The 15,000-nt window shown below is 41.9% G+C and overlaps 1 protein-coding gene across 3 annotated transcripts in view; it reads left to right on the top strand.

The window, feature by feature from the left end:
• The first annotated feature begins 1,161 nt into the window (after positions 1-1,161).
• The window catches only part of khdrbs1b (KH domain containing, RNA binding, signal transduction associated 1b), a 30,162-nt gene continuing 16,323 nt past the window's right edge, over positions 1,162-15,000 (top strand). Inside the window, exons 1-5 of one of the 3 annotated variants that reach the window (XM_034705706.1) lie at positions 1,162-1,665; positions 4,026-4,147; positions 6,211-6,327; positions 6,733-6,879; positions 12,336-12,469. In XM_034705706.1, the coding sequence (XP_034561597.1) occupies positions 1,572-1,665; positions 4,026-4,147; positions 6,211-6,327; positions 6,733-6,879; positions 12,336-12,469 (614 nt within the window). In that variant the 5' untranslated portion in view covers positions 1,162-1,571. The remainder of the gene's footprint in view (positions 1,666-4,025; positions 4,148-6,210; positions 6,328-6,732; positions 6,880-12,335; positions 12,470-15,000) is intronic. The other 2 variants (XM_034705708.1, XM_034705707.1) reach the window with 2 other exon arrangements.

The raw sequence follows: 15,000 nt of genomic DNA, 5'->3' as shown, positions 1-15,000 counted from the left end.
CCTGTCTGTCTGCCTGCCTATCTGACTGTCTGTCTGTCTGTCTGTCTGCCTGTCTTTCTCTCTGTCTGCCTGCCAGCCTATCTGACTGTCTGTCTGTCTGCCTGTCTGTCTGCCTGCCTATCTGACTGTCAGTCTGTCTGTCTGTCTGCCTGCCTGTCTGTCTGCCTGCCTAACTGTCTGCCTGCCTATCTGACTGTCTGCCTGCCTATCTGTCTGTCTGCCTGTCTTTCTCTCTGTCTGCCTGCCAGCCTATCTGACTGTCTGTCTGTCTGTCTGCCTGCCTATCTGTCTGTCTGCCTGTCTGTCTGCCTGCCTATCTGCCTGTCTGTCTGTCTGTCTGTCTAGGCCACTTTTCAAAGTGCGAATCTGCTGAATAATCTTGTATGAGGCATGAGTACTGATTGTCATTATCAAACACTCACTTGCTTCCTGTTATTCTTCTGTAGCCTATACCATTCAAATAAAGCATAGAACAAATATTAAGACAACTAATGTAGGTCACGTGACCTTCCATTTAATAATAAAGAGAGTGGTAATCAATGTCCAACATGTAGTACGGAAGAGAATTAGGGCTACTGAAAAAAAGAAAAATAATAAGTTCCAGTTGTTTTATAATTATTATTATTATTATTATTATTCTGAGAAACACGCAATAATTCTGAGATTAAAGGAATTCTGAGATTAAAGTCAGAATTCTGAGTTTAAAGGAATTCTGAGATTAAAGTCAGAATTCTGAAATTAAAGTCAGAATTCTGAAATTAAAGTCAGAATTCTGAAATTAAAGTCAGAATTCTGAGATTAAAGGAATTCTAAGATTAAAGTCAGATTTCTGAGATTATGGTTAAAATTTTGATTAATCTCATACTTCTGACTTTAATCTCAGAATTCTGACTTTTTTTCTCAGAATAATAATAGGCTAATAAAAAATGAAATTGGTTCTTCTTTCTTCTTTCTTTTTCAGTGGCCCTAATCCTATTCCGTAAAACACTGCCTGTATTGATCAAACATATTAAGCAGACAGATAAAGGTATAGGTCATCATTGATCATTGAGTTTACTTCTAAGCACATCTGGAACTTTAAAGCATGTCCCTGTGTTCACCTGAGTTCTCCTCCGGGTACAGTGAAGTATCATAACGGGACGAAATGAGACAGTCTAGTTTACCCTGACCCGTACAGCGGGCACACCCTCATCCCGGTGCAGATCTGACACTGGGATTATCTCTGCTTGTGGTGAGAATCAACACCGCGCACAGTAGGCGGTGTCAGTCCGGAGAACTACGTCCTTCTGAGCTCACTTCCGCCGGCTTCAATCTGATTTCTTTGCACTGCTTTTGTTCTCCCATTTCCATCCTGCCAGCGCTCGTGGAGGGAGGACTCTACTATCCGGAGCTGGAATCACTAGGCGCTGAGTCGCGGACCTCTCCGTCGCAGAAACGCCCGGAAGCTGCAGAGAGGTGCTGCTGCCTGCTGAGAGGACACACGCGCTGCTGCTCCACGGTTACGTAACCGAATTACTTTTTCATTCTGTTGCCGGTTGTTATCACCGAACTGACTTCATCCAAAACTCAAAATGGAGAACGACGAGAAATACCTCCCCGAGCTGCTCGCGGAGAAGGACAGCCTGGATTCTTCATTCACACACGCCATGAAACTTTTAAACACAGGTAAAGTGTTCTGATGCGGTGTGTGTGTGTGTGTGTGTGTGTGTGTGTGTGTGTGTGTGTGTGTGATGTTTGCAGCGGAACAGTCCTCGTGAATGAAGCATTGATAAATCACCTCCACTCCAAGTGTTTGCACGTCAGATTTATGAATGTGTGTGTGTGTGTGTGTTTGAGTCATGAGGTAACATATAGGAGTTAATCTGATAATGGATGAGGACTTGTCTCTGAGCTGTTAGTCACCATGGAGCCTTTAGAACATCCAAAAAGAAACATTACATTGTATACCTAGAATGTCTGCTCCCCTCGCGCAGGTGCACCGTCTCTCAGTGTTTGGACTTTAAAGCTGTCGTTTGCGCATGTCCACTTTTAAAAAACTCCAACACTCTGCACAGAGGCTCGTTGGTTTTGTCATGTGGAGCCCTGTTGATACAGCAGACACGTTGCGCAGCATCCTAAAAAATCCACGCCAGTGTCCGTGACTGAGGTCACCTCGTTATTCCGGAGCCGAGAGGCGGCCTGATAGGGAGGACAGAAGTCCTGGGGTCCCGCTGTCAGACTGCTGGAGCGTCCTTCACTGCTGCAGTCCTCTAGCTGTAGAGGGAAGGGGATTTTAGGTATACTACTCTCCTTCAGCAGGAATAGTAAAAAGCCCTGTCCCCTCTTTTGGACTGAAAACCAAAGGGGACAGGGCTTTTTCAGTCAGGGCTCCTACACTCTGGATCAGCCTGCCAGAGGAGACCAGACCTGCAGACTCAGTCCTTTATTTTATGTCATTACTGAAGACACATGTTTACAGGAAAGCTTTTATTGTGTGATTTTATTTAATTTTGGCTCAGATTTTAAGGGTCTGTTTTATAAGTTTGTATTTTTTAAAGTTTGATTTTATTTTATTTTTAATTGCTTCATTTTGCTTTTCACTTCTTATTGTTTATATTGCCCACTGTAAAGCACTTTGTTACTTGTATTGAAAAGTGCTATATAAATAAAGTATTATTATTATGATTATTATGATTGTTATTACTATTATTACTAGTCTGTTATCATGCTTCTCACATAATGTGAAGTATCTGACATAATATTGAGATGCTTTGGGGTTGGGGCTGACACAAAGCTCATGAATGAAGGTTTCAGTATCTTGGTTCCCTTGCTATAGTGTCTCCTGTACTGTCCCGAGGTGAGTTCACTCTGTAGTGGCACAAAGGGCTGGCTCCTGTCTTTTCCTGATCTAGCTCTTGGAAGGTCTCTCCGGGTAACAGGATGTGCTATAAGTAGCTGAATCTCTGAATTGAAAAGGGAAAGTGTGTCATTGGTAGTGTGTGCTGTGGGCTTTACATCGTATGAGGCTCCCCCGACCTGCAGCTGTGGTGCAGCCACATATCTGCTCATCCCAGGCTGAAGAGTGAACAGGAGAGAGGATGTTAGAAGTGCTGCTTTAAGGGAATTCTTCTGAACATGATGCTTTAAACGTAGTTTGGAAACTGTGGTTAAATAATAATAAGAAGAAGTATGACTGAACAAGATTCCCCTGCCTTGGTGAGACTGATTCTTTTAGTTATTGGGTTTTAGAATAGGACATGTGCTGAAATAACCATCTTCTTCTCAAGTCCTGAGGTGATGGCTTTATATTCTTCTGAGTTGTGATCAGACACCAAAACCAGAAATAATCTTCTAGGTGTTCTGAAAATAGAAAACCGTTCCACTTCACTTCAAGAAGGTGTTATGATGGGAAGGTTCTGGATCAATTGTACTAAAATACTTTGGGGTAACTAAAATAACACCTACTGATTGGTCTTTGTTTGATTTGTTTATAGGAGCACAGATGTGTCTGAAGTAAAACAGGTCAAATATCCTCTGTCACTGTGTTAACACTGAAGCTTTGATGTTTCAATCATGAACCTGTCGGTCAGATTTAAAACCTGGAGCTGGTTTTAGATGTTGAGGTTCAACACAAGAAGAGTTCATTTGCAAAAACAGATAACTCACTTTAAAAAAAAAAAAAAAAAGTTTCAAAAAACACATTTTGTCTATCACTAGCTTTAAGTATTATCAATTACTAAAAGTTGGGTGGCTCTCACTAAGTCAAAATGGCATTATTAATTAGCGTTATCTTAAAAATGTAACTTTATTTAAAATGTAAATTAAAAGGAAATATGTCTTTTAAAAATGTATAAGAACTGAGATATCTGTTTTTGCAAATGAACTCTTCCAGCTGTTACTTAAACACCTGTTCATGGTAAGCTTCACTGCTTCAAATCTGCAGCTGAATGAGTTATAAACATGTATGATAACATAGTGGAGTTCACCTCTTGTAACCAATGTTTGCATGAACACTCTGCCTGACACTGTCCCTCTTCCTCTTCTAGAAATCGAAAGAATCCAGAAAGGCGAGACTAAAAAGGAAGCAGAAGAATACCTGGATCTGTTCACGACAAAGAACATCAAACTTAAAGAGCGAGTCCTCATACCTGTCAAACAGTACCCAAAGGTGAGCTTCCTTTGCCCTTGTTATTTTTTCTTCCCTCGGTCTCTTTCTGTCTTGATTTAATTTATCCTGCAGCAGAGTCTCAATTACGTCGAGCCACGGGGTTACTGTGAGTCTCAAATTACTCTTTTCAACCTTGATCTTTAAGCCGCGGCATATAATTAAAGCTGAGAGACGATACTGGCATGTTTTCCAATATTACCAAAAGGAGCAAAATCTTAATCATTTAGTGATAATGGAGGCACGATACTGCACTCGAGTTTTTACTTTGTGTGTGTGTGCGTGTGTGTGTGTGTGCTTGTGTGTGGAACATTAGATCCACTCCTTCCTGTGCTTAAATTAAAATGTACCTTTTATTAAAACCAGACTCAGTTTGATGTTTGTGATGCTGGAGGATTCATTTGACATTAAAATCTGTCCGACTGAGAGAACTCTCTGGCTGCATGATTGTTAATTAGCATGCATGTACTTATATTCATTTACATCAGGTTGAGTCGAGGGGTTACATGAAGCCTGTCTAAAGCTGTGTGTGTGTGTGTGTGTGTGTGTGTGTATGTGTGCGGGTGCGTGTATGTGTGTGTGTTGATTAGGGTTGGAAACTTTCCATGGTAATTCATGGGAATAAACGTGAATAAACCAGGAATTTACTAAATTTAAGGTTTGCTCTTAATAGGGAACTTAAAGCTAGGGTTGGTAGTCACTCAAAACTAGCATGAATTTGAATGCAGCATTTCTTCAGGACCCCGTCTAACCCCTCCCCCCCTCCCCTTGGAGCTCCTCCAAAACGACGCCCCCGCTCACATGCACGAGCGCCACTGATTCGCGACCATATGATGGTGACTGATTCAAAACCGGTCCTCAGCACATGGTTTGTGTTTTGCACTACGTCAACTCATGTCTCACTCAGCGGTAAGAAAACACCAAAACATTCTCATAGTGAAAGTTAAAAACACAAACAAACATGAAATGTACGCTCTGCAGGAGGCGGGCAGAATGGCAGGACAGGATTTGATTGGTTTCATCATTTGGCTCCTGATGGCAGGGATTGGTTGGTGCTTTCCCAGGTTTACTCCGGCTGTAGATAGCAGCTTTTTTTACCTCTTTTTTAAGAACACATTATGTATTGATTACCATCAGGACATAAAGATCATTTTAACCAGTATAACAAAAAGTGGATCTAAACCTGACTACCAACCCCAGCTTTAATATAGTTGTGGAAAATATATTTGAGCATAATCCTGACTAAAACAACCAGATTTCATCAAGTACAGTTGAATATCCTATTCCTAAATCACATGCACATAGCACACTGCTTACTGCATGGCTTTTGAGACCACGCCCCCTACATGCACTGTGCATTCCTCCATCACATGAAGCACACATGATTTCTAGAATCCTGCAGAGGCTAGGCTTGAGAAGCTTGAGGGAAGATGCTTTTCATTTAACATTTTGAATGGGACTTTGTTGGGATTGCATTTTTTTTCATTTCTGAATGGTTGAGTCGGGGGGATGAGTAATATTTAACTCAACATTCATGTTTTTGTTCTTCAATGAAATAATTTATTGTTCAATCAAATATTTAACACTTGATAAAAGTTCTACTTACAAATAAATCTGTTTAATTGTATTATTTTGGATGGATGTCTGCTCTTAACAAAACAAATATGTATGCTTGGATATGATACCTTTCCATTAAATTACCCTCAATTCACAGTTAATTCTCATGATTCCCATGGAAAGTTTCCAATTTGGAATATTTCACCCCTTTGCAAACCGTAGTATTGATATATAAAACGTTTTTGTGAAATGGTAATTCCTGTGCTCAAATATCAATGCAGTAGAAATGTCAGGTTTTAATTTGCTGTTGAATGACTGTAATGAGCAGTGAGTGGGGGGTATTACAGCCCAGAACGAGCTCATATCGAGTGTCTGCTAAATCTCCTTCTTAAGGCTGCAGCATGTGCAACACATTCCCTGACTGTGATTGCTTCTTCACTCTCCTGGCGTTAAGCCGGGCCCTGCTCTGATTGTCAGGTTCATTTTCTTCTGCTTTGTTTTGCCATTAGTTCAATTTTGTGGGGAAGATTCTGGGACCTCAGGGTAATACAATCAAACGTCTGCAGGAAGAGACCGGAGCGAAGATCTCTGTGCTGGGCAAAGGATCCATGAGAGACAAATCCAAGGTAATATACAAGGAGACACACACACATTTGGCATTACACACCTGTAAAAAGGGTAGAAGCTATAACACATCTGGCCTGCACTTCGGAGGTACGGCAGGCGAGGAGCACAGATGGTGTCGGCCTGCAGAATAGTTTGTGTGAATGTGAACGTAAAGCCAAGGGCATACGAGCACCTGTGTTCCAACAGTCTTCATGATATCAGGCTGAACCTGCTCTCCACCCGTCTGATGTCATTTTCACACCACACTGAGGACAGTGTTCTCTCTGCATTACGCTCTCTATGTTGGAGACGATGTGATTAGCTTTTGTTAAAGTAGTTAGACTGTTTGAAATGAGTCACTTCATTGAAGTGTTAGCAGTAAGCTTTGACCCGCTGACACTTCTGTGATGCTGGCTGTGTTTCAGGAAGAAGGGCTGAGGAAAGGCGGGGAGCCCAAGTACGCCCACCTATCCATGGAGCTGCATGTTTTCATCGAGGTGTTCGCCCCGGTGCCCGATGCCTACCTGCGCATGGCCCACGCTATGGAGGAGGTCAAGAAGTTCCTTTTCCCTGTGAGTCTGTCTGAAGAGTTTGATTTCTTATTTTGTAGCTCTGTTGACCAGTCTGCGAGGACTAAAAACTCATGGTTATTCATTCATTTCATTATTTATGGCATAAAATATCAAGCCTGTTCACAAACACTAAGTGTGAGTTAACGGAGGATGTTTTTTGGCTTTAAAAAGAAAGCATTACTACTCTTAAGATTTGAATTGGAGCAATTTTTGCATTTTTAAAAATATAAAACAGAAATCATCCATAATTTGTGTCAGATTTGAGTTTTCTTCTGTTGTTCAATTGTTGCTCAGCCCCTTTAAATGAAGCCGGGTCTGCAGCTAACACACATTTCCCTTTAAAGTCATCTGTCATAACATAGTATTTAAAAAAATACCAGTCTGAAAAGAAAGAATGAGACCTTCTGAAGACAAACTTGATCAGTCTTATTTTTAGATCAAGAGTTAAAGAACAAGAATATGAGACGAGAAAAAAAACAAACTTCTCAATAAAGAAAGTGAAATGTGGTTAAAGTGATAGTTTAGTTTGTGCGATTATTTCAGATTGATAATTAATCCTTAGTGAATTTTCAAACTAGAATACTGAACATTTAAGTTACTGATCATTAAATGTCAGAATAGTCTGAATCAGTGTTTCCACCTTGAATGCTCCTGCAGACTGGAGACTGTCTTCTCTTGTTTCTGATTATAAAAAGTTTTAAATGTACTTTCAATGCAAACCTCAGACCTGACGCACTAGTCTGCAAACACTAGAGTGAATGTTGGAGGTCAACAAGTAAAGAGTCCCAGTAAGAGAAGGTGCTGGAAGTTTTCACTGAGGACTCACTGATTGATGTTGTTGTTGCATCCTCCGGTCTCAGAATATGAAGCCTCATGTGGAAGTGTTATAAACTGCAGTTCATCAAGCGTCCACTTGAGGCTGGCTGCAGAAACACCAGAAACCAAATACACACCCATTCAAAGAAGACGATCTTTACAGCAGAAATAAACATGTTTACAGCCGGGTTCAAAAAACGGCTTGGCCCTACGTAGCTTATTCCCTCTCAGCACACACTGTACGGGGGGTGAATTTATTTCTAATGCAACGGTTCTGAAGATATTAAGATTGCGATTTTGCCCATTTAAGGGCACAGCTGACTTGATTGACAGGCGGGAACACAGCTGTTGCCTAGGAGGCTCAAACTCTGCCTCTTTAAGTTTGGCTGAGTTCAGCATTTCCAATATGGCCCCCACCAACGATCGGCTTCAAAGCAGCGCTCAGAAACAGATGGGTTACGTAACGGATACTACGTCCATTATTTATACAGACTATGCGTTACACAACACAGCATGTGTGTATAAAAATGTGACCGTGATCCAAATGAAGATTAGATGAAACCCTGTGTCTTACCCAAGGGAACAGCTCCCTCGGCTGGTGGTGAAGCTTTCAGCAGTGTGACTGCCCCCTGGTGGCTGGCTGCAGTATAGGTAAAAAAATCTGTCTTCCCCATTCATTTGAATGGGGGAGCAGTCAAACTTTAAAAAATAAATACATATGGTATGAATGTTTCTCACATCCGTGTGCTGTGGTGATATGTAGTTATTATTTGACTGTTTTGTGTTCAAGGCCTCTTTTTCCTTAAAAGTTTCTTTTTCGTTAGTTATTAGAGTTTAAAAAACGGGGTTTTACTTCCTGGTTTCCTTTGATTCACAGCCGCCGTAGAACAAAACTTCAAAGGACACACAGCGTCTTATGACGCTACGCTGTAGGGCGGAGCTTATTACAGTGGCTTCACAGGCTCTGGCTGCACAATGGCGGCGCCCAGGAGCAGGATTTTTTGGCTTCAGAATCGTACAATGGGAAGAGGCGGAGCAACGCTGTCCATTTTTATTTACAGTCTATAGTCTCACCTGAGTGTCATTATCCGCTAGCATGTGTACAGCTCCCAGATAGATGTGTGGATTAAATAATTGGGTGTGGCCTCTGCTTATGTTATTGATTACATGCTGAGAGATCAAGAGATGGAAGCCAGCCAACTGAAGTCCTCAGTGCTCTAACACTGGTTTGATACAAAGCAGGTCAACAGGCCCAGCTCTTCACAAGATGCCGACATCTTACTAGTGAGCGTGCAGGGTGTAGGGTGCAGCGAGCAGGGTAGGGATGTCAACAATTTATCAAGTATGGATTAATTGATTGTTAAGAACTTACTGGAACACATGTTTTTGTTTTGATTTTCCATCACGGTGAACAAACATCATGTGGTCTCATGTTTGGTTCAGCTATCAGGGAGGTGTTTGAAGTTTAAAGCATGTTTGGATGTGAATCAGCTGACTGAAGGTGTTGATCACAGTGGAGACGCTCAGCTGGGGTCTGCAGCTGAGTGACAGGTCTCCATGAGCGCTTTGTTTCTCCACCTCCGGACTGATTCTGACCCGGTTACGCTCCCAGCTGACACCTGACCACGTTCACATGATTATTTTTCTCAATAAGAACGAGTAGACAGAAAACTGGACACTGTGAGTCTGAAATCTGTTTCTGTTCAGTTCCCTTGTTGAAGTCTGAGCCTTCACTTTTATGACTGTGTGTCTGCAGAGATTATGAGCCTGCTCCACACGTTGATATTCAGCGTGTTTAACACTTTGAACACCTCAATATGATCCGTAGATACTCAATACTGTCAGTTATAAACACTGTGTCATGAAGGAAAATTTGATTCAGGGAAAAAAACGCATTTGGCATCGTTTTTGACATGGAAAACATTTACGTTTTTTATTGATTGATCGATAATTGATCTTTAACATTTCCAAAGATCGATCACGGAAAGTACTTAAAATATACATCCCTAGTGCAGGGTGTAGCGCAGAGGCTGGCCCACCGGCTGCCTATTTATGGCCCCCAAATTGTTATTCCTTTACTATATGTTTTGGTCGGGTCAGCACCTGTATACCGCGACTTGTCTCCATGCCAACGATATGCAGACAGCATGTTACTGGGTCATTTAGGCTATTTTTGAAACCACCTACTATACTAGCAGCACGTACTGATTTGTCCTAAATTCAGTATGTAGTATGTGAACAAGAGTAAAATCTGCAGTATGTCAAAAGTCCCCGGATGTTTTACTGATTCAGGAACATTTCTCAGTATGCCAGGCCAGTTTGCCTCACGTACTGTTTCCCACAATGCACAGCGCTCGTTCCGCTTTTTCTTTTGTCTTCTTTCTTGACGGGAGGAAATCCGTTTTTATGTGCTGTGAAAATTATTAAATTCCATATAAACCACTTCTTAACTTTTTGAATTATAAAGTAATGCTAAAGAAGTGGTTTGTCTATCAGCTTTGCCGTTGTTTACTTCTGCTTTCCAAAACCGGAAATCCAGTGACGTCTGACCCAGCGTACTGCAACACAGATCAAACAGAACAGACAGACTACAGACTGAATTCAAACGCAGTATGTGGTAGACAGAGCCTACTGCCTATGTGAGGCAGACTGGTCCGATGCATACTGTGAAATGTTCCTGAATCAGTAGACATCTGGGGAGTTTTATCATACTGCAGATTTTGCTCGTGTTCACATACTACATACTGAATTTTGGCCAAATCAGTACGTACTGCTAGTATAGTAGGCAGTTTCAAAAACAGCGTTAGAGTCCACTGCTGCGAGTGCAATTTTTAACCTTCACATTCGTTTTTGGAGCAGTTGGCATATTGGCACTTTGCCAGCTGTAGGACCCTAGAATGCATGAAAATGGCGTGTTTTAAGTTTGCTGCTCAAAGAAAAGTGGACAGTGAAAATCTGCAATTGAAAGAAGAATGGAGTGAAACTTTTGAATTTATTGACCCTCCAACCACCACAAGGCCCATGTGCTTAATATGCCAGGAGACTATAGCTGTGCTGAAGATTTCCAATCTGAAACGGCATTATAAGACGAAGCATGAGAATTTTGAAGAGACATTTCCTCAAAATTCAGAGGTAAGAATTACAAAATAAATGCACTGAAATAATCACATCAAGCTGCAAGCAGGACTCTTGACACATCTATGACACAACAACACACAACAACATTTTAATTCATATTTTTGTTATTGTTTAGAACGAAAAGGACATTTTGCTTTAAATATGACAGTATTATGGCATGTGGCTGACCTCAGTAAATGGACCTTTGACTCATTGAAAAAATTATTTGTGGCCCTTTAAGATTTGTATTTGAGTACCCCTGGTGGAGGGTGTAGTGTGCAGGGTACAGTAAGCAGCATGCAGGATGCTGTGCAGGAAAGAATCTTTTGGATTAAAGGCGAGACTAAGAGACTGATGGACCAGTTGCAATTTCAGCATTCAGTCGTGTTGGGTATAAGAGCGTGTCCCACAGGACCGATCTTCAAGAATTAAAGCCATAATCTGTCAGGCTTGACAGCCTTCATTCGGAGCAGGGTCATATTTTAATATATTACTGAGGTTTCCCATAAAATGGTGTGATGTGATTTGTTGGTGAAATGTTTTATGCATCACCTGCACCACTCCTCATGCAATCCAGACGCTTTGACTCCCCGTTCTTCCTTCTCCATTTGACATGGTTATATCTGTGTCTATCAAGGGAACACAGCAGCAGAGCCTTCTGTGTGAAGATTTACAGATCTTGTGATTTCTCGATACTGGCACCATGCACACCTTTTTCCACAGCACGTAAGACCAAAGGAAGCCAAATTGATTGAAACACCTTGTTAGGTAAACACGTGCTACCTTGCTGGGTTGTTAAATGTAACAGCAGTGATACCGCTCCTCAGCTGAGATAATTTTGCAATCAGTCAAATGACTTGTGTTCACTTGTTATGCTGCGAGTATTTGAGCGCTGCTTCCTGAGCTGCATGATGAAGAGTCAGTCTTTCTAATTTTTCACCATCTATAGATCTCCATCAGCCAACCAGGGATTGATTTATGAAGAAGAATTGATCAGGTCACAGTGCAGGCCTGGCGATTGCCCCCTAAAGACAGGCAGCAGATTGTGTTGCAGGATTCGTGCTGCTCAGACAGACAGTGTCACCAATCCGCCCCAATGTATTGTTTGTGTGGATGAAATGCGGTGACTGCTGATTTAGTCACAGCAGAATTGCTCAGAAGTGCAGGAACAAGTGATTTACATTTTGTGCATGATGGAGAGGCACAGGAAGGCAGAGAGTGTGGATGGATGCTTTCCAACCTCCCACATCCCCGACCCCCCGCCCCCTTCTCTTTAACACTCTTGAGTCACTGGCTCTGAGACGTTCTCCTCACTCTGTTAGCCATTAGTAGATGATGTGAGCGGCTCAGTAATTGTTTTTCACTTGGTCTTTTATTCATCACTGGTTCTTTCTCACTACCCCCTTTCCTTCCCCGTCGACTTCCTCTCATGCTGTTTGTGTGCACACTTTTCATGTTTGCTGTCACATGCTCGTTCCTTATCCTCTCCATCCTCTGTCTGTGTTTTTTTCCTCTGTGTGTAGGATATGATGGATGATATTTGTCAAGAGCAGTTTATGGAGATGAGCTACCTGAACGGAGGCCAGGACCACGGAGCCCGAGGCCGAGGGGGCCTGCCAGTCAGGGGTCGAGGAGTCCCTCCTTCTGGCACTCACAGGTTTGGAAATCTACACAATTGCACATTGAAACACGGGGTCGCCTCTGAGACAGCTGTTGGCTCAGAGACAAATTACACAGATCCACGCCGCAGAGGAGCAGCGTGCATTTACCCCCTGGGGACATCTTTGATCACACCTGATTGATGCTTACGCCAGAATTATTTACCCGACACCCTGACTGCAAAGGCCTTTTAACAGGGATGTAACGGTATTGTAAATATCGCAGTATTTCGGTTTCAAAATTCAAATTAATGCCGTGGCATGTGACGGTATCAAACAGGGACTCAGAGGACTCTCGCTAGTGTAGTTTTTTTCTGGCGCCATTGAGTGGGCCGGTCTGAGAAGCAAACATCATCTCCCTTGATCCCCTGCACAGTGCAGGAAGAGATGGCTGAAAGCACAGAGGGGGAGCAGAGTGGAAAACTTAAACTAGTGGAACCTCCTGCAAAGTTTAAACTGAAGTATGGACACAATTTGGTTTTGCAGTAATCAAAAACGATCGAGGAGAAAACATGACGGACACGCAAAATAAACTGTTTGCAGACACTGCCAGACCACGATCGTCTACGAGTCGGGGAATACAAGTAATATGAGAACACACCTGATGAATCATCACCCTGCAGTTGTTTTCAGTGGTGGACAATGAGGGATTTAAAAGGTTGGTGAACGCGCTTGAGCCAAGTTACAAAATTCCAGTCAGTTTAAAGACACTCAACTGAAAGGTTGTTTTATTTGCTTGTTACTTGAAACACTGGATGTGTCTGCACTGTTCTTTGCACTTGAAAATACCTGTTGGTAGTAATAACTGTGATTAGAACATTTGAGCATTATGTTTGTGTTCAATTACAGTAAGTGTGTTTATCCTTATCATTCCTGGCACTTCATTTTCAACACTATGACATTTTTTCAAAGTCAGCAACAATACCGCAATAATACCGTACCGTGAGATTTTGATATCGTTGCATCCTTACTTTTTAACATTTTGATCAGTACATTGTTTCTGTTTCTGTCAAAGAAAACAATAATCAATAGGGATGCAACGATATCAAAATCTCACTGTACGATATCGTCACAGTATTAAGGCCACGGTACGGTATTATTGCGGTATTGTCAAAAAAATAAGATGACTTTGAAAAAATGTCATAGTGTGGAAAATGAAGTGCCAGGAATGATAAGGATAAACACACTTACTGTAATTGAACACAAACATAATGCTCAAATGTTCTAATCACAGTTATTACTACCAACTAGGGTTATCAAAATTGCTCCAAAATGACATTTGAATATTCGCTCTAAAAACCCAGAGGTTCGAACCATTTGAATATCTAGATTTGTGCATTATGTCAATAACAGGTGGACAAACTAATACAAGGAGACATAACTACTTGTATAGGTATTTTTATTTAAGATATAACATGCCTAAAACATACCTACACATTACAAAACAACTAAATGACCTAATGGTCTATACCGTAACACTTTTAAGACCGCAGACCTCTCTCGCTCGCCCCCCTCCCCTCTCTGCAATGAGTGAGTGCTGAACAGTCTATGGTGCTGAACAAGACTTGTGCGAGCAATTAAAGGTCCTGACTCTAGTCCCTAATATAGGCAGGCTTCATTCAGTGATTGAAGCAAATATTATTACATGAATTGAAGTTAAAGTTAAAAACGAAAAAGTAGTCCACTTACATTCTTGCCGCTTGTATAAAAAAAAAGAGGAAAAACTGCATTTTATCCCAGTGTCACTGATTGTCAGGCTTTTTAAGTCAACTGTCAATGTAGAGTCTTAGGCCAGACAGGTTATTTGCCAAAAACACAAGACAGTCAGTGTGAAAAGGCCAGTCCACATGTGAAGAAGACAGTCCACATGTGAAGAAGACAGTCCACATGTGAAGAGGCCAGTCCACATGTGAAGAAGACAGTCCACATGTGAAGAAGACAGTCCACATGTGAAGAGGCCAGTCCACATGTGAAGAAGACAGTCCACATGTGAAGAAGACAGTCCACATGTGAAGAAGACAGTCCACATGTGAAGAAGACAGTCCACATGTGAAGAAGACAGTCCACATGTGAAGAAGACAGTCCACATGTGAAGAAGACAGTCCACATGTGAAGAACACAGTCCACATGTGAAGAAGACAGTCCACATGTGAAGAAGACAGTCCACATGTGAAGAAGACAGTCCACATGTGAAGAAGACAGTCCACATGTGAAGAGGCCAGTCCACATGTGAAGAAGACAGTCCACATGTGAAGAAGACAGTCCACATGTGAAGAAGACAGTCCACATGTGAAGAAGACAGTCCACATGTGAAGAAGACAGTCCACATGTGAAGAAGACAGTCCACATGTGAAGAAGACAGTCCACATGTGAAGAAGACAGTCCACATGTGAAGAAGACAGTCCACATGTGAAGAAGACAGTCCACATGTGAAGAGGCCCGATCTCTTTTTATTCATGATGTTCCCAGCGGAGGAAAAAGACGCGTTCAGAGCTCACTGAGGATCCGGGGACAGAAGGATTTCTCTCTG

This window comes from Notolabrus celidotus, chromosome 16 (assembly GCF_009762535.1).
Source record: "Notolabrus celidotus isolate fNotCel1 chromosome 16, fNotCel1.pri, whole genome shotgun sequence".
Lineage (NCBI taxonomy): Eukaryota > Metazoa > Chordata > Actinopteri > Labriformes > Labridae > Notolabrus > Notolabrus celidotus.
Note: the sequence above shows the minus strand (reverse complement) of the source record. Positions and strands in the feature narration are given on the sequence as shown.